At 38.5% G+C, this 21,098-nt stretch overlaps 1 protein-coding gene and 1 pseudogene across 1 annotated transcript; one reads left to right on the top strand and one right to left on the bottom strand.

Annotated features, from left to right (window-relative positions):
• The first annotated feature begins 154 nt into the window (after nucleotides 1–154).
• Nucleotides 155–6,391, top strand: LOC146674074 (uncharacterized). Its single transcript, XM_085394237.1, has 4 exons — nucleotides 155–292; nucleotides 5,201–5,256; nucleotides 5,364–5,723; nucleotides 5,849–6,391. Coding segments are annotated over exons 1-4 (570 nt in total). The 5' UTR covers nucleotides 155–290; the 3' UTR covers nucleotides 6,001–6,391.
• Nucleotides 6,392–7,776: 1,385 nt separating this feature from the next.
• On the bottom strand, nucleotides 7,777–10,284 carry LOC146674075 (uncharacterized; annotated as a pseudogene).
• Nucleotides 10,285–21,098: the final 10,814 nt, after the last annotated feature.

Below are 21,098 nucleotides of genomic sequence, written 5' to 3' on the forward strand. Positions count from 1 at the left end.
TTAACAAAAACGATCTGTTATTAAAACAAATACTGTTCTACAGGAAGTTTCAAAATCTGCTGTGATGCAACAGGACTGAAGCAATAATCATCCTTCTCTCTTTGTATAAGCAGCTTTGAACTGGTTTTGTCTGCTGAGCTGATCGTGAATGATCAACTCTTCCAAACTATTTTATTATTAAAACAAAACAAAAATGCTGATGTCACGTCAAAGGAGAGAGAGAGAGACCTGATGAAACAGCTGGCTGAAGAAAACAAACCACCAACTAAAGAAGAGGAGACAACAGCAGCATGTATGTGCTTTGTCATATATTTGACTCTATTTCTACTTCCTGCTGCTTTATTTATGTCGAGGGCGTAGATTTGGTTTTGGCATTGGTGGGGACGGATGATTCAACCACCGAACCCTGCCCTGTTTCTTTTTTTTTCCTTTTTGTCTTTGTTTCTTGATAAAAAAGGAGAAATATACTTCCCTGCATATGCTATTATAAACCATATTTTAAACCATTTAAACTTAAAATACATAGTTTTGTTAAATTTGTTAAATTACCATTAAACAAATGACTGACTAAGTATTTTAGGCTTTAGTTTACTTCAGCCATATTCCATATAAATCAGGTATCATACAAAAATAAAAATAGCTTCAAATACAGTCATGATAATAAAAGAATATGACTTTAAGGACTTAACATTACTTCAGTTATAGTGCACCAACATCTCTTATATGCATTAGCACTAAGGGAACACTGAATGACCTGGTGGTTTTTGTCCATCTAAGATGACCACAAAGTAAAAGATCTCTCGGCAAAATTATGCAACATTTTAGGCACTATTGCCCCGATCAAGTTAGTGAGCTGGGATGTTTTATTCTAAACATGAACTACTGTTACAGCAACAGACATGGACTACATGCCCCACACAACAACTCAATGTCCACTCTGTGAAGGGGCCACACACATGCCTTCTCCTCTCGTTAACTGAGATAAACTGCTGGCATGTTTGTTTTACATCTTACATTTTACATTTGGTTTTTACATCTATACTGTCCAGTCTCTCCTGGTGGACATGGCAAAGAGCAGCATTGTTTAATCTCATTTGAGTCATTGTTAACCTTAGCCATGTTTTTAGTCTTGTGAGAGCACTGAAGCTTCTTTTAGCCTCAGCCGAGGATACTGGGATGATGATAATAAATACTAGTTAATCTATAGCACCAAATCATCAGTCAGTCACCTGTGACCTCGCCTCTTCACCTCTGTCCGAGCTACAACATGGCAGAGCTGCCTCTGTCACCTGATGAATAACAGTGAGCCATTCCACATACATGCAGTCACACATGTGCTTCAAATACAGTCATGAACCACCAAGTCATCATCCAACTTCACCTGTGATCTTGTGTCACCATTACTCTCTGAGCTTTGTGTTGGTTCTTCTGTCACCTGACAAATAGGACGTACATGACAATAAGAATAAAATGTGAAGCTGCTTCAGTGTTTCTGTCAGTTTGTGCAGATCTTGACTGCATTTTTACAACAATTTGTGCAAACTGCACTACAAGGTGGAATATTTGCGCAATCATGACTACCTCATGATATTTTGTCTCAAAAATTAACCCTATGAATATGTCAGTAACAGCCTCTGTAAACTAATATCCTGGCTTGCTCGAGGCTGCCGTTTTCTCTGACAGTTTCAATCAAGATTAGAAATGCTGCTCTGAGACTGAGAGAACTAATAGTGCTGCCTGTTGTGCAGTTAGTTTCCAAAACACGTTATTCATGGTTACATACAATTTTAGACTGATGTGGGCCAAAGCCTAGCATAGCCTGTAACGTTATTATGACGGACACATTTTATGAGTGAACTTGGCTTTAAGTGACTTACAGGTTTCTTTGAAAAACACTTTGTTATATCCAGATTCTTCCTCTTTGCTGCCGTCCTCCTCTCCTCCTCACAGCGCAGGCTTGCCGCTGCTAAAACTAAACAGAGCTCCCTGAAAGGCACAGCCAATCACATTGGCCATATTTGTCACATGAGTAGGACTCCAGTAGAGAACGTAATTTAACTCTTTCTGCACCGCTGGGTGAATGAGACGCTGACATGTTTTTTTTTTTCTCTTTCTGTCGGGTTTGTTTTTCTTTACTCGAAGAGATCAAATTATTGGTGGGGACAATTCAATAATCGCTGAATATTGGTGGGGACATGTCCCTTCCTTCCATGCCAAATCTACGCCCTTGATTTATGTCTTCTTTATTTTTATGTCACGTTTGTTAAAAACATCTTTGATAAAAGCAGGTTCATCCATATTACTGCTGTTTTTATAATCACAATACTTTATTAATGCCTGAGGAATTTTATTATAGTTTTGATCTGTTTGTCTCCTGATGTCCCTTTTGTTTTATCTAGCCTCAAGTTTTCTCTTCTCTTTGCCTGTCCTCTTGTTTCTAGTTTCCTGTGGTAGGACCTGTCTTTGACCTCAGTCTTGTCTCCGTGTTAATTAGTCCGTATCTTCGGTCATGTTGTTTTTTCGCCTATTTCCTTTTCAGGTCTGTGTTTCTCTCATTCCCTCTGTTCTCTGTATTTAGTCAATCTGCGTCTCTGTGTGCGTTTTGTGTACTTCCTGTTTTACTTTGATAGTCACTTGTCTTGTGTGCAGCATGTTGTGTTTTGTTTGCTCGTCTCATTAATTAGATCCTGCTCTGCTGCGTTCCCACCTGAGGTCTGTTCCCTCGTTTGCTCTTGGGTGTATTTACAGTTTTTTCTGAATGCTTAAACCCTAACTGTGATTCCTGTAGCACAATCTCTAAAACTATTCAGACTTATAGCAAAACCACTCACTGAGTTTGCAAAACTAAAAGCACAAAAACTGCTTTGCACTCAGTTTGCAATTTTGTAACACACACTTTGCAAAACTGTAGGCACAATTCACTGCACAACACTCAATTACCAAATTTCCAACACACTCCTAGCAAAAGTATACACATGTATGGCTATCATTAACACTAATTTGCCAACTGTCTGGCACACTTTCACATGTGAAAACTTTTTTAGATAATTAGTTCACTTTGCAATCAGCCTAAGCACTATAATACAGGTAAGCTGTGTGTGCGGAGTACAATGGAGGGAGCAGAAAGAGTGAGAAGTAGAGGAGGCCGAGGAAGAGGACGTGGAGGTGAAGAAGTAGGACGAAGAGGACGACAAGGACAAGGAGGAGCAAGAGGAAGACAAGGAGGGGGGAGAGGAAGGGTAGGAAGAGTAAGAAATAGAATTGCTGATGACATCAGAGCTACAATAGTGGACCATGTAATCAACCGTGGAATGACCCTGAGGGTAGCTGGCCAACGGGTCCAGCCTAACTCGAGCCGCTACACTGTAGCAAGTACCATAAGGACATCTTGAAATGAGAATCAGTTAGTACAGTCACTTTGCACAAAGATTTGTAGCACTGCCATATGCCAATGAGAAACACACCAATGCCATTGATGTAAAAATACTGAAATTGTTACTTTACAGAATTGCTAGATGACCAGATGCTGGGGCAGAGGAAGCATGTTCACTGCAGACCAAGTAACCCATATAGTCATTATGGCGATTGCAAATAATCCTATACTTGGAAATAAACACTTGTGTTTGTTTTGATGTGTTTGAATAAACACCAGTACTTGAAGTTTGGATCCCTCTATGCTTATGGATCTATGACAGAAGTATGAGCTCAAACTGACATAGCCTACCTTGTGCACAGAGAAAGCAAAAGCCAGATGTGTTTTGTATTCATATCATCAACGTGCAGTTGGCGCATTGTGTGCTTAGTAGATGATGGCTTGTGTGTACTGTTTGATACGGAAACACCATTTTTACAAAGGTGTGAAGAGTTAATCTAGCTGTGTTTGCTTTTGCAAGAGAACTACAATGTTTTGATTATTGGGTGACAGGTTTTCTTATTTGTGTGAAGAGTTTTGCAAAATTAGCCAATAGTTACAAAAAATGTGCTTAAGCAATCAGAAAAAACTGTAATGTCTGCATCTCCCTCACTTCTGTGTGTTCTTCCAGTCTGTTTAGTTTCTGGTGTTTCCCAGTTTTATTTTGTAATCTTTAATTGTAGCAAAAAAAAAAGCTACTTTTGTGGTTTAGTTTTAGGCTCTTTGAATTCTGCATTTTGGGTCCATTCGTGCCTGCCTCACACAGCTGTTATGAAATACAAACAGTAACAGAATGAACTAAATTAAGTAACACAATATGTTACAAAGTTTACAAAATATAAGAAATAGCTCACTTTAAATACCCAGAAGATGAAATATTTATGACTGACATTTTACTCTAAACTTTAAAACAAAGTTTTAAAGTTTCTTGAAAAATTATGGGTAATATAAAATTTTATTGATTTACATATTTGAGGTGACCTTGACCTGATTTTCACCAAAATTAAATCAGCTGAGCTGTTCTTGGTTTCTGCCATCACACAACATTCGAAAATGATACCAGTGGACACTGGACTACGAACAAACAGACAGGGAGACAATTGTAAATTTTAGAATATAAAAATTTTGACTTTGTGATAAATAATGTAAAAATTGTGTTACATCTTCAGCATGTATGTCAGGCATGAGGTCACCTTTTTGGTAAGGACAGCAGTTAATGGCACTTTTTCAGTCTGTTCATTCTGTTTTACTGTCAGTGATCTGTCAGAGACGCTGCTTCATTTGAAATGTTGCTTCTTCTGAAGATTTACATTTACTCAAAAGTATTTAGTTTCTCAGCTGCAGAGACGTGAAAATTATATGAGAGTGAAATTTTAAAAAAGAACCAAATTACAGACTTCACTTTTCCCTGGATTAATGCTCTTTACATGAACATTAACAAATGTTCCTGTTTGTAGGAGAAGTTCAGTAAAAAAATGTTTAAGTATTCATAATTTCCTTGTCATTTGACACATGGCGCCACCTTGTGTCAAATTAAAAACATTTCAATTTGTCGGAAAATTTAAAAAATCTAAAATATTTTCAGAGTAAATCAAAGTGCAGGCTTTTCTTCTGGTTGCTTCCCTTGTAGTGGTTTTAGTTCATGTAGTTGTGGGTGGGGATCACAAACAGGATCTGATGTTGTGATGAGTGAATCAAGTCAGACTGTAGATTTTCATTCTTCTAGCTGTACTGACTGACCTTTGACCTCATGTGTTGATGACTCTTCACCTCTGTCTCCTCTCACAGGGAGAAGATGACCTGCAGGATCCTGCTGCTCATCATCCTCACCTCATGTGTGTCTGGTTCGTTTACAGCTTCACTTTATGAACTCCAAATAAAGCTCAACAACAGATTTGTTCCAGTTCTCAGTGTGTCTGCTCCTCTCTTTCCCTCTCTGTCTCCTCAACAGGATCATTTGTAGTCAATGTGACACAGACCTGCTATCAGGCAGAGGAGAACCACAACATCACACTGGAGTGGACGTTCACCACCAAACCTGACAGATCCACCAAAACTCTCAACATCCTCTGTGAACTCTTCATCAGTGATAAAGTCTCAGTCCTGTATCATGTTCATGAAGGTGTTGAGGTGTCAGAGTCTCAGGATGCAAAGTTTTCAGGACGAGTCCAGAGTGACAAAGACGCCCTCAGAGAAGGACGAATCAGACTTCAACTGTCCAGACTCAGGACTGATGACTCGGGTCTGTACCTGTGTGAGGTCAACACTGATTATGGCTTTAGTGTTGGAAGATGTCGACTCAACGTTACTGGTAAGATGAGTGAAACTTTAAAACGTGAGGATAGGTCATATTTTAGTTTATCTTTAGGATAATGAACTTTGGTGAATAGATTTTATGAACTTTCAGGATAAAATAATATTTTCTGTCCTTTCCAGCAGCTGCTGCTGAGACCAAACATCAAACTCCAACAATGAACCCACAGACAGAGAGTCGAGGAAGCATCTGTTGTGGGTTTCTGGGTGACATGTACACCTATGTACCTATATATCTATCTGCACTGAAGATATATACTGTAATCTTCATGTAGACTCTAAAGAACAAGCTGTTTTGCCTTCACCAGGGTTTAGGTGGCACAGTAAAAGGGCAGTTAATGCTGGGGAGAGTTCTCCTGCACTCTTAGAAGGGATGTGTTAAAATTGACACATCATGTGCTAAATTTTAACACATGTGCTGCATCAGATTAGGGACAACACATGATGTGTCAGTTTTAACACAATTAATGTGTCTGCTCCTTTAACACATCTTCTGTGTTAAAAAATGTAAACACAAAGATGTGTTATTTTGACACAAAGATGTGTTAAAATGTGTACATTTCAATTTTTTTTAAAAAGGAGAAAAAAGATGGGTATATATTATACATTTATTGAATTCCATTTTTTATTTGGCATATTATAAATCATTACAAAATGAATGAACAACAGCTGTCAGAATCTTTTCAATTAAAATGTTTTAAATTCAATTTTAGCCAAAGCTATATCACAATTTTTACTTTACAAAATCAAACAAAATTCATATCTGACTAGCTTTCTATCTCTCTAGATCATTAAAATGTCAAAAAAAATTGAAAAAAGGGCAATCATATATATGATTGCCCTTTTTTCAATTTTTCATTTTTTTCAATATATATATATATAATGTTCTGATATAATCCAGACAATACATGAATTAAAATTTTTAAAGGTAACAATTGTCATCTTCAACAAATTGTCAACATTTAACAAATGTGCAGTTGCATGCAAACAGAAAAACATACATTTTGGCGAATATAGCATCCAGGTTATACAATTTTGTACCTTGGGTTTAAATACGAAAATCAAAAATTTCAGCCAATCAGTTCATATTGTCTGACCTTTCCACTGCATAGGCATAAAAATGGTCAGTCCTGATAAGCAGTGTATTTGACAAAGATGCCAAATGAGGTTTCTCACCTCTGTGAACAGAGACTCTCTACATTTTGGACAGGTGAACATTTTACTTGCATCCTTTAATCTGTGCAATCAGCTCCAGTACTTTGGTTTTCCTTTGGGTGGACAGCGGCAGGTCATAGACAAACTCAAAGAAGGTGAAGACGGAGCCAAGTGGTGCTGGATAGGACAAGTTACATACCCAGTACAGTTTGAAAAGCTTATCCACAGCACACGTCAGGCCATCATTCAGAGAAATGGTTACTCTGTCATTCTTAGCAACAATGATGTACTGCCTGGTTGCCCTCTTTAGATCACCGATGCATATCAGCTGGGGTTGGTGTGTTGTGGATGATGCTTCAGGATCACTGCAAAGCGATGCAATACTTGTTCCAGGCTTGGAGATGGGGAAGATAAAGATAGTATTCAGTGAGGTGTAGACAAATGCTTTCCTCAGGTAAATACCGTGAGAACTTTACTGAATACATACCAGTGCAAAAAAGGCTGCAACGACTGGCACCAACTGGTGGGAGTAGGTGTGTTAACACATGGCGGGGGGGGGGGGGGGGGGGTTCTTGTTTCCAGGGCAGCTACTGATTTGAGCTTCGGAATGATACTGGCTTCCCATTTTCGCAAAAAGAGGTCCACCTTTCCTCCTGTAAGATTGCCAAACTCCAAGTCCAGCCTACGGAAATAAAAGAAGTGTTTAAGTTTAAAATGAAGCATTAAATACATTAAATCAAAAGTACATTCTGTCCATTTGGTAGCTGTATGGCTAAAATCAAACTTTACAGTATCACATTTCTGTTACCCATTCCACATCAAGCTTACCTACACAGTGAAACAACAATTTACTTGGAGTGGTATTTGAATACAAGTCCATTATTCCTTAATTTTAGCTATGATTTGGGTCCCATCAGACCCTGAGAAAAAATTAGGACTTTTTAGCTGATGTTCAACTTTCTAGCAGACAATTTCTTATGTTGTCTGTCTGCGGTTTGTCCTGTAGAGCTTTTTTGTTGAAAATAGTGCTGCTGAAAGCAGAGTTTCATACAGATTTAGATGATTTTTTGTAGGGTTTTCACTTCCACGAGCAGCACTTTCTGCATTGTCATTTGATGTCCCTACTATTAGATAGTCATTTGGTGGTACGACTAAGATTTTGGACCATGTGAAAAGTGATGCTCATTGTAATCAGTGCGCAGGGAGTAATGATCAAACTCTGAAGTTATAAAACTTTCAAAATATTCACTAGGAGCTCATAAACATACCTCCAATGTATCGACTCCTGTTACATACTTTGTATGCAAAACACAACTGAGTGGAGAAGGAGTACATAAACCATTACCAGAGAACCAAGCAACTTACCAGACTTGGCATGTCCAAAAACCGTGGGTACTCTCCGAATATTCCAGGCTCTGAGACTGGTGTATGTTTCCTCCATGCCTGACATGATAATTGGAAGGTTCTCAGCTGAGGGCCGCAATAACTTGGGTGACCCACTCATCTGTGCTGCTGGTATTCCCATCCTCTCGCCTGAGCTTCTTGTCTTCACTACAGTCATCTGTCACTTTTCGCTTCTTATAATGTCTCTGCCCCTGGTCGAGATTCCGTCTAAGGTTGCGCAGTTTAGTCTCTAGGAATCCACAATGAGAGACTGGATCATAATAATGCTCCTGAGGAAGAAAGGACAGAGGTATATGGGTAACAGCTGAGCAATTTTAACTGAGAAAAAAAGCTCTAATAAATAATTAGATAAAGGTTAAACGATACACAGTAAGTGGGAACAAGTGCAATTTACAGTATGTAGTGGAATTTACATTATTAAAATGCTAAATTTACTTACAAATCCTTCCCCCTGTCCTGCCACTTAAGGGTGGAAAAGTGGTGAGGATGCTTTTTGCTACAGTTAGCTTCTCTGCACTAAGAGGGTAACTGGAAAACAAAGGTAAACTTTTTTACTTCTGTGCACTTCAACATTTTTAAAGGAAAACATTCATTGCAAAATTTTAACAAAGTACAGTAAAGTGCTATACTTACTAACCACACCTCTCCACCAAATCCCCAATGCAAGTCTTCACAAGGAGCCTCCTCGATGGCACCGACAGGTTTCATACTCCTTAAGAATCTGTGGGGCTTTCCTGAGTGACTTCAGGGGTTGACTTTGTTCTTCTGTGGTAATGGTAGACTGTGTAAAGGCAACACCAGACACTTTACCTCTCTGCAATAATCTTCAAAGTCATGACAGCAAATTTCCACAGAGCATAAAAGCACGAGTTTACTCAAAAAGCTGCAGCAGAAGAAGGCGGTTTCTTAACTACGTGATTATAACGCAATGACTAAAAGAAATTCTGAATAATAAATAAATTGATTTTATCTTCTAGTTGCTACTTGGTGAATAAATCTGATCCTGACTAATAGTGATGTCTGATGTCTGTGGCACTGCTGACAATAAGAATTTTTTTTTTTACAAATTTCTTTCTCATCTATAAAAGTGGTTACAAGGACTTTGACAGATTCTAAGTTGTCATATGTGTGCTGAAAAAATGAAACACATGGCTAAATAAGTAAGATAATTTGCATGGTCAAGTTGCTGTTGTTTGGTTTTTTAAATAACACTGACTATTACTTCCTCAGAAGTTCTGCATAAAAAAGAAACTATATCAGAGCATGTTTCCAGCAATAAGCCTTAAAAAAGAATGTGCACATACTTTAGTTAATCATACTAGATGCAAAAACTGCTTTAACTGCTTGAAAAAATAATCATCTCTGTCAATATGAGGTATATTTCATGTTAAAGTTACTCAGTCTTTATTCCTATTCTCTGCTAGTAAACGAATGGTCGCGGTGATAACTACATTTGCTATATTCAGAGCTAACGACAATATTGTCATTTTACTCAACACTGCTACGGTTAGGTGCTGACTCTGGCGTTGCTCATAGACAACATAATGCCTGTCGGAGCCGCTAGCCAACTACCACACTGGTTCTAAGAGCAATTTCTGAATACTCTAATACATAAATAAAGTAAATAGATAAATACATGAATAAAGTAATACATAAAAATACTACCAAAACACATTAACTCTAATGGAGTATGGCACGAAATCCAAGAACTAATAATAAAATTAAGAGTAGGATATGTTAGCAAGACTGTTACATTAAGGTTAGCTAGGTATAGTTAAGCAGTAATTAACTTAAACTCTAAACTCCTACATAACTCCTATATTTTATATAAATTCACATTCTTCCAGAAACCCGGCATATTTTCAGTACATTAAGATAAACTGGTAAATGATACTTACTGTAAGGTCTGACAACATACTAGGCGACGTAACCTCCATCTTTGTCTCCTTTGTCTCAGTGGCGCGAAAGATAGCGCCCCCTTCCCGCCGCCGGTATGTCATGTTGCTGGGCAGAATTTGTTTCAATTTTAAGCATGTGTGTTCTTACTCATTTCATTTTCTACTTTTGCTTCAATTATATTCACATGTTACGGTCAAAATTAAGCCTGTTCTTTGTGGATACTTATGCTTATCCGGTTGTTCAGTCTGACGTCACTAGCCGTGTCTGGGTCTAAACTCCGCTGCAGGTCCATATATCAAACGATCACTATGGGATTACTGAGAGTTGAAAAACTGTCTAAAGTCTTTCATCTTTAATAAAATGATCAGCGTTCTGCTCTACCAGGTGTAACAATTGAGTTTAACATCCAGGCATCCATGAAAACGGAATTTATGACATTTAACGGAGTTAGAAGTTAGCAGGGAGTTAGCTCGCTAGCTTCTATCTAAATACAATATAGCATGTCCTGACTGCGGGGTTTTGGAAACAAATTAAAACGTACAGCTCTGCTATCACTTCCAGCATAAATGAAGACAGAAAACTAAACAGCAGTGACGTTTGTAGGGTTACTGAAGTTGGGCTAGCTGGTATATAATGATGTGCTACGTGACCGCTAGCGACAAGCATAATATAAACAAGCTAACTTTTTTTCCACTCGATAAAAGTTAATGTGAGTGTTCTCGGTGGTCAGGAACAAATGTAATCGCATGGCAGGATGCTGTAAAAGGACCAAACTTCAGCCAGGAGAACAACTGAGATAATCCATCCACAATACGAGGTTAGTCATTCATATACTGCTGCATGGGCTGGGCTGTAGTTACATCGTAAGGTTTTAAAAACTGAGCTTAAATAAATGATTAGCGGTAATAAAAGCCGAGGGAGGTCAACAGTGGTCGCTGACTGTTTTAGGAGCTTTTTGAGATCAAATAGAAGAAAATACATAACATTAAACATGTTAACAACACAAAAGCCATATTAAACGCAGACTACTTTAGACCCGGAAGTAGGATTCGTCGCGTCATCACTGAACAACCGGATTGTATAGCCATGGCCATTAATTGGTATGCCATACATATTGAGAAATAAAAAATTAATCCTCTTTCAGAATTTTAGTACACCATACACACCTTGGTCCACATTACATTATAAAATGTTTTATTTGTTGAAAGTAATGAGGAAAGGATTAAGGAAAACAAACAATAACTAAACATTTTATTTATTCAGTTAATATAGTTATAATACATTGTTAATCTACAATTTATTTCACTAAACACAGGGCTAGCATCAAATTACTGAGCTGCTAATTTTAGGTCCTGTTGTTAGATTCTGAAAATAACACACAAAATGTGTTAAACTGTGCAACACATCAAGTGTGTTAAGCGTTTTACACATTTTTTCAATGTTTACACATTTTCTTACACATGTTATGTTAAAATTTACACAAAATGTGTTAATAGTGTAACAACACATTTTTTGTGTCATTTTTTAACACATCCTTTCTAAAAGTGTGAATAACTCCCCCCCCCCCATACACACTCAACGTCTTTCACGCACAGCCAAAACTTGTCTCTTAAAAAACAGTAACATTATAACGGAGATGTTGGAGAACAAATGGGAAGTTACCCAGCAGCAGGGGCGGGGTTACTGGCCCCTATAAAGAGGAGACCGGGGCTCTTCTCTTTCTAACTGTCTCTGAGTGGCTCTGCTGTCTGTGCTTACGGCTCTACATCCTGGGGTTTGCTTTGCTTGCTTTATTATGTGTTGTCTTGCTGTTATGTGTATCTACTTTCTTGTTTTTCATATGATTCAGTGCATTAAACTCAGTTCCAAGAATTCTAGTCTGTTCCTGAGCATCTTTTCCACTAACAGAAGTCAAAACGTTGTGGTTTTTCAGTCCTGTTTGATCAGGCCTGCTCCTTGACTGGCTCCACACAGGGATTTGCGCCCTGGCACTTCTTATTTATCCAGGACACAAATATGTGTGAGTGCAAACTTTTTATGAGGTGTGTCAAATGAGCCAGAGACCAGGTTTGTGTTTCACTTAGCTGATTTTAAAACCTCCTCTCAGGCTCACTGCTATATAAAAACAAAGATTACTTTCTGGATTTAACTATCATCATGGTTCATGGAGAAATCTTGTGTTGAGTTCAGGGGTGTTTTAGCCCAAAATGAATTAAAGCACCCCAAAAGATTTCTTACTTTTTTGACAATATTTGGTACAGTATATTGTCTTTTTTGTGTGTGTGATACACTGCAAAAATATAGAAAGCATACAGTACTTGGTTAAGATGTAATATTTTAACAACAAAAGTATAGATACCTGGTGCCCTTGGATGGTTGGTGTATTCCAATCCACCTCTGGCGCTGGTGCCCTACCCTCAATTTTAAATGCATATAGACACTGAGGGTTTTCGGGAGGAGCCGTGCTGCTCTCTGGCTCTACACCCGTTACATCAGTAAGTCTAAGGCCGATTAAAGCCCAACTTAGGCATTCATTAAGTGAATCCACAACTCACAGTTACTTTAACACAGGACACTTTATTAAAGTGGATGAAACAGAAATACACAAAACAACACTGCGGGACAGTCAATCAGTGAACTTGATTATGAATGCAATGCGAGGGGCTTTACAAAATTAACTGTGTACAAAAAGTCAAAAGTGCCTGTCAGCTATGTCATTGTGAACAAAAGACTTAACTCTTCCACTCACTTTTGCTGTTAGGGAATTAATCTGAAGGGTTGCTTGATGGACTCCTAAATTTACATCTCATTTAAAAGAAGATATAAAAGAAAACAGGAGCGGCTAAAACTACCGCCATCTACTGGCCTTTGGCGGAAATGAGGAACAGCATGACTGTGACTGCGGGTGGAGTAGCTCTGGTTGTCCCCATCGCTGTACTGTACACTGAATAAATACACTTGTAGATTTCTCAGAAATAAAATGACATGTGAAGAAGAGCTTATAGTGCTCACCCTGGTGAAGCAAATATTTGGCTTCACATTACAATTCTGACTGTAAAGGACAGGCTTACAAATACAATAAATAAACGGGATTTGTTTTTGTACTTTTAGCCTTTAGTTTCATGTTTAATATTAATAATACATTTTAATTTAGCTTGAAAAGTTATGCTAGTGTAACATAGTTAAATAGATTTGAAGTTAAATCCCACTAAATGGGACATTGGCGCCACCTACTGTTGAAAAAGTCACCCTGCAATATTCACAAAGGGCAGAGGATTCTGGGTAATCCTCAGAATAATGGAGGATTCCTGCGAGGTAAGGGATGCGCAAATGTCGTGTGGAGGAAAAATCATATCGCAGGCTGTTAAAGTAATACAGACCCGATTAATTTTGTTGTGTATACATCATTTGTTGCGGGTCATTTCTCCAGTCTTTATGTTGAACTGAGTGCACGTTTATGTGAGATTTATTTATTGGGAGGAGAGGAAACAAAATGGGAGCATAGTTAGCTAACCCTGTTGTTGCTTTCCCGTTTAGATTTTGTGCTGATTGCCCACGACATAAAAAAGAGAGCATTCTAACCATTGCCTTTTTGTTGTGAATGCAGGTATGTGACTGTGCCACACTGTTTAGAGAATTTACATTGTTTCATGTACAGCTTTAAAATATATTTCTATATTCCTTTCATTTGGGAAATTTAACATGCAATGTTAATGGTGTTGAAGTTTTTCTATTTTGGTTGTATAAATTTACCACTATACGATCACACTGCGAGTGGAAATGTAATCCTGAGAATAATGGAGGATTCCTGCGAGATTTTGTGCTGATTGCCCACGACATTAAAAAGAGAGCATTCTAACCATTGCCTTTTTGTTGTGAATGCAGACCAGAGAAGACACTACACAGAGGTCACACTAGACTCTGGGTAAAACGTTAAGAGGGTGTCTGGTTTTTGTTACTAATGTGGACACTTGGGTTTAGTTTCAATTGATTAATTATGTGAAATAAAAATATGAACTCGACTCGGGCATTGTGGGTGCAATTTGGTGAGAGCCTCCCTTTGGTTAGACTTAATTTGTCATTAAAAAAAAGACACGATTTCCACATAGAGAATAGAAGAGAGGGTGGAGCCACTGAGCTCCGAGCCGCCCGGCTGTTTTCCTTTACGTCCGCTGAGCACACATAAAAAGACTGCTCCGTCGGGTTGAGCTTCATTCGACTTTGCTTGTTCAAAGAAGAAACTGTAACCATGAGTGGACGAGGCAAGGGTCGCTTCTTGGAGATCTCTTTTTCCAACGCTTCACATCCGAAATGGAAAGACTGGCAAGTGGAGTCTTCTGTCCAGGTCGAGGTAGTGACTCTTGTTGTTAAATTCTGGACTGGAAGGATTCCAGACCAAGATATCGAGCTATATCTTAAAAGGTATTGCGAGATTCTTCAACCCCCAGTCAAGCCAGTAGATAAATTCGGATTCTGGTATGGAGTCCGAAAATACAAAGTTCGGATGCGTAGAGATGAAGTTGGACATATAATCTCCATCCCTAATTCCATCTCGTTGGGCCCCTACAATGGCAGGATTATTTATCCTGGCCAATCGGCAAGGTGCTTTATCTGCCAAGGTCCAGACCATCAGGCGAGAGAATGCCCCACTATCAGATGTTGGAAATGTGGTGAGTTGGGCTACAAGGCTAAAATTTGCCAAAACGAAAGTGAGTGCTCACTCTGTGGTGCGAAAGGACACACTTTCTTTAAATGTCCCAAATCCTTTGCAAATATGACTAAAGCTTCCCAGCAGCCCTCCACGAGTGCTTTTCGCACGAACTTTCCAACCACCTCAGCGCTGTCAGTGGCTTCAAATCCAGCCCTGCTACAGGAAAGGCCCACACATGGAAATGTGTCCTTGATAAATCCATTGGCTGTCTCAGATGCTGCCTCAGGACAAGAACCAGGCAGTCGTAACACAACAAATCTTCCGGGAGTAACGGAGCCGCAGACACACAATAACAACATAAAAGAGGATTTGACGCTTTCAAGACAACCCGAAGAAATGGCAGTTGGAGGTGGAGAGGAACCGGGAGACCAATCCTTCTCACAAACCTCTGATGTGGAATGTGAGAGCGATGACGAGCGAAGGGAAAGCGAGGAAGAAAATTCATCTGAAAGCTATCTAAGTGCAAGTGATAGTGAAGAATCACCCATTTCGACTCCTGTGGAGACTTCTCCTACAGATGATCCTGCAGGACAAGATGATGTGGATCCACAAATAGGGATCTTTCTTAACAAACAGCATCCTGCGATGGAGGAATTGGTCAATGAAACAACGACAGGAGGAAGGAAAAGAAGTGTCTCGATGGCGTCTTATGGCAGAGATAAGAGAAAAGACGATCGATCCAGCCCTCCGCAAGGTAATGTTGAATCTACAATGTTCCCTCCCTTTACTGAATAACCCTTCTACTACATAAATATGAGTATTCTTAAAATAATAACATGGAATGTTAGAGGGTTACAATCAGAAAGACTAAGAAAAAGGAAAGTTGAAAATTTATCAAAACTAAATTATGATATTCTCTGTCTACAAGAGATGAGACTGAAAAGTGACAATGATATATCTGCACTAACTCAAATGTGGTGTCCGGGGCACTCAATAATTTCAATCGGGGAGGATAGTGCAGATGGAGTTGGTATCTTTTTTAAAGACTCAAATGTGAATATAATAAAACGAAGAGACATTATCCCTGGAAGACTTCTTTTAGTTGACTGTTTTTATCATGGACAGAAGATGCGGATCATCAATGTTTACACTGCACCTGAAAGGACAAAGAAAATGAGGCTGTTAAAAAAATGAAGCAGCTCTTGGAAGTGGGTTTTGATTTAATAATGTGTGGCGATTTTAATATTGTAACGGAGGAAAGTGATAGAGTTGCTACAACGCCTTTTAAGGTCAATCGTGAAGGTAAATTTTTAGCGCAGGTTTGCGCAGATGCTTCCCTTAGAGATCTCTATAGAATATTACATCCCACAAAGATTCATTTTACTAGATTTGACACAAATGTCAAGACTAGAATAGATAGGATTTATATTTCTTCTTCAATACACGCCCTTAACTATGACACCTATATGACTGATCTATCTGATCACATGATTGTTAAAGCCACAATGCAGTGTGGTCTTGACTATCCTAAAAGCTATTGGAAATTAAATACAACGTGTTTGAGGAATTTGGCGCTAATACAAGAACTAAAATGTGAAATTAAAAAAATATTGCAATTAAGAGTTCTGGTAAGTTCTGAGATAGAACTGTGGGATTTGCTTAAAAGCCGATTGAAAGATTTCTTCAAATTTAAATGTCGGGAGTTAAATCATGCCAAGAATATGAAATATAATGAAGATGTAAAAGCATATATAAGTCTAAAGTATAAAAAAAGAAACGAAGAAGAGGAACATCAGATGGATGAGTTGAAAAAAGAAATAGAATTGATAAATAAAGAATTATTATTTAATATGCAGATAACAGCAGGGTGTGATGAAAACGGAAATACTGACTTTGCGATTGTCACTGGTCAGAAGAGACGTGGTAGCAACTTTATCCCCTCTATTAGAGATGGAAGTGGAAAATTAACCGCCAATGAGAGTGAGAAAAGATACGTTGTCAGAGAACAATGCCTTTCCATGTTTTCTACATTACCTTCAGACAGTAATGCTTTACGATCATTGTTAAGAGTTATTGAACCTTTTGAACCTTCTGTTTTTGATTCACTCCTTGGGGCGATAAGAAAAGAAGAGGTTGCAGCTGCTATCGAGCAACTGAATAATAATAAAACTCCAGGATTAGATGGTCTCCCAGCTGAGTTCTACAAGCTGGGCATAGCAGAAGTAAATGAACTTTTAACCTCAACTTTGAATTCAGGGCTTGAAAAAGGAGTATTATGTGAGTCTTTCTATTTTGGCCTGATGTGTTTATTATATAAAAAAGGTGATAAAAGTGATATAAATAATTATAGACCACTAACAATAATGAATGTTGATTATAAAATATTAGCTAAAATAATAATGAATAGACTAGAAGATATATTAGATAAAATTATTGTGAGGGAACAGACATGTGCTATAAAAGGTCGCCAGATGTGGGATAATCTGTGCACCCTAAGAGAGGTAATATACTCCAGAAGAGACTCTGACTTTTTTATTCTTAGCTTAGATCAAAAGAAAGCATTTGATTATCTTTCTCATTCGTATATATGGGCAGTTATGAAAGCCTATGGGATGCCGGACGGTTTCATCGCCATGGTAAAATTGTTATATAAAAATTCCATCATACAAGTCAAGGTAAATGGAAGTTTGACCGAACAATTCCATGCTTCGTGTGGAGTGAAACAGGGATGCCCACTAAGCGCTGCTTTGTATGTTTTAGCCATCAATCCCTTATTGAAACTAATTAATAAAGACACTAATATTAAAGGTTACTGTTTTAATGATGGCTATAGAGTGACAGCTATGGCTTATGCCAACGATGTTACAGTTATTATTAGGAACCAGGATGAGTTGGACAGGTTATTTTTTCACCTCAAACAATATGAATTGGCATCAGGGGCAAAATTAAACCCAGAAAAAACAGAAGGCGTGTGGTTTGGTTCCTCACTGCAAAAGCCGAAAATAAACATACAAGTAAATGACGAAATGAAAGTCTTGGGAATTTGGATCAACAAAGGAGACCCCTGTTTGTCAAACTGGTCTAAAAAGGAATGTGAAATTAAAGAAGAAGTTGCTAAGTGGGAAAATAAAAATACTAACTATAAAGCACGAGTGTTAAGAGAATTTTTATTTTAGTTAAATCATTAAAGTATAATCAAGTAGAAACAAGTATGCCTTATAATCAAGTGTTTATATATTTTCACACGGTAAAGCTTACTGTTGAAAAGAACACAATGTATTCCTTGCTTAAGTGTGTGAGATGTTTGACAAAGACAGGACATATACATGCATTCTTTACTTCAGTGTCTGCGATGTCAGATAAGCATGAATACTGCTGTGTCGTTGTTTTTCAGTTTGTGTGCAGAAGTTAGATAGCTAAGACAATGCCTGAGCTCTCCCCTCTTCAGTTGAAAGAGGAAGTATTATGTAACCCATTTTGCCTTATAAATAAAGCGAGTAAACGGTGCTCGGTGTGTTAGTCTGCTCAGAGACTCTCACCCGTGCGCACGTCTTTGAAACTCTGAGTCGGTCTGCCAGTGTCTCATTTCTCTCTTACTGTGTTTGAACAAATTGTCAACCCTTGACAACGAGTAAATATAGTTAAAACCCATATAGTATCTAAACTTCTCTTCCTTGCCACAGTTTTTCCTCCTCCTCACAAATCACTTTTACTTTTAAACAAACTGTGTGTTAAATTAATATGGGGAACAAACCGTGAGGTTACGAAACGAACTTTAATGTATAAAGGCAAAGAGTGTGGTGGATTGGGTGCGCCAGATCTCCGTATCACTTTGAGGATTCCTTTTATTAAAAATGTGTTTAGCGCTCTTAATAGGAGAACCCCATGGATTAGAGGTAACGAAGTACAATGGGGAAAACTAAAAGGTAGGGCTAGATCCAATATGCCGTATTATAAACTCCTCTTTGGCGACACTACGGAACAGTGGAAAGACCTTAATATTAACTGGACACAAGTATCCACTAAACAAGTATACAATATAATTAACAGTAAAAATAATGAAGGACAGATAAAATATAAGGGCGTGGGCGTAGAAGAATGCCCGCTAGTAGTTAAAAATATCTACGACAAATTAATCTCTGAAAATATGAGAGACACTGTGTGGTTGATTTCTGTTGGACGCCTCCCTGTTAGAGCGGTGGTGCAGTGGAGCTGTTATGTTACCACCAAAGAATGTCCAATGCCACGGTGTGTCGAGGATGAAACCCTTGAACATTTACTGTTATCCTGTTATAGAACAGTAGAAATCAGACAACAGATGACTAAAATGGGTTTTGAAATTGACAACAATATACAAGCTATAAAATATGGTCTGTTTAAAGAAAAAATGTATGACAGTAAAAGACGCCTCTTTTGGCTTATTATGTGTGTCATTAACACCCACATTTGGAAAACCAGAGCCAAGGTGGTCATTGAGCAAAAAATGATAGATAGCGTTGCTGTGTGCAAAAATATCCTTACAGACCTGAGAAGGAGGAAGACTTTAGAACAAAAAAAGAATAGCCCTTTACCTTGGGACCTTTTGAAGATATAATTAATGTTAATATGTTTGATTAATTTAACTTTTGTATTATTTAACTTTTGTATTAATGTATCTATTGTAAATTATTAAGAGATAGCAAGGGTGGTTAGGAAAAGACCTGCCGTGGGAGCTTTTATTATTGTAATATGTAAAATAAGATGTGAATAATTTGTGCATGGTGCTTGTATTATGTGTATTTGTAATTGTGAATTTTGATATTTAAATAAAGTGATTTTTAATTTAAAAAAAAAAAAAAAAAAAAGCAAGGGTGGCAAAGGACTCGGCAAGGGAGGCGCCAAGCGTCACCGTAAAGTTCTCCGTGATAACATCCAGGGTATCACCAAACCCGCTATCCGTCGTCTGGCTCGCCGTGGCGGAGTGAAGCGTATCTCCGGCCTGATCTACGAGGAGACTCGTGGTGTGCTCAAGGTGTTCCTGGAGAACGTCATCCGTGATGCCGTCACCTACACTGAGCACGCCAAGAGGAAGACTGTGACCGCCATGGATGTGGTGTACGCTCTGAAGAGGCAGGGCCGCACTCTGTACGGCTTTGGCGGTTAAACTCATTCGCCCTAATCCATCAAACGGCTCTTTTAAGAGCCACCCACTTTCACTTTGAGAGTTTTGTTCCCTTATGACCGACTGACATTGCCTACATATTGTAACGGACTGGGTTACAAGTCAGTTGACTGTTGTGTTATCAGTGTATTGTGTTCAGAATTGCCAATTACTTACGGCATAGTTGGACCACATTCGCAGCATGGTGATTTACCGAGTGTCCTTGAATGTGCAGTAGTCGAGAGGCCGGTTAGTCTGTCAATCACATCAGCTACCAATGACAGTCTGGAGGAGAGCAGGTGTGTGGTTGGCTGACAGTGTTCGGGGGCGGGGATTAGAGTAGTTTGTGTGTGGCGGAAGACAGAAGAGTGTCGGGGGTTGTGCTGTTGCTGTAGAGGGCACTTTCCCCGTTGTTTTGGCGTTGGCTACGGCCCACATTAGCCCGTGTTACTATTCTGAATAAACACCGGTAACCGGAACGCTGATCGTCTGTCGAGGGACGCTACAATATTATATTGACTCTCCGTTTTGCTATAAGATTCAGCTGTAATGCGTGCTTTTCTTCACAACGTTACAATAACTGTCATGACCACAAACTGAACTTCACAGGTTACAGGCCTATTCAATACCACTGTTTATTAATACTCACTGAACAGTCATAGACCAAACAAAAGAAAAATAATAAATTTCACTTATTCATCAGTTTATTTGTAAATGTCTTCCTGCCATAAATCTGCTTGAAACAGAAGTGCTTGCTTAGTAGATTCTTTTTTTTAAATTTATTTATTTTTTTTAGGTAACTAACCCACCTTTGATCTAGTAAAAGGTGGACATGAGTGGCTGAAACCCAATGAAGCTTCTTAAACCTCTTCCTGATGTGTGCCTGAAATATCATCTTCACCAATCATATCAATATAACAGTTTTGATGTGATCTCACTCTCACAATCCTGACATAACCTTCATACAAGCAACATTGTCTAACATATGTTTTAGTACGCAGATTTTATGCACTTGAAATGCAACGTCTGTTTAAACTGCAAACAAAGTATCAAAGGCAACTGTAAATGATCTGTGATGAAACGACCCACATCGCAAACAAGAAGTTTTGCCAGGTTGTCTACAT

The sequence above is a fragment of the Rhamphochromis longiceps genome, linkage group LG3 (assembly GCF_057381845.1).
Source record: "Rhamphochromis longiceps isolate RC_006_pf linkage group LG3, R_longiceps_female_GT1.1, whole genome shotgun sequence".
NCBI classification, from domain to species: Eukaryota; Metazoa; Chordata; class Actinopteri; order Cichliformes; family Cichlidae; genus Rhamphochromis; species Rhamphochromis longiceps.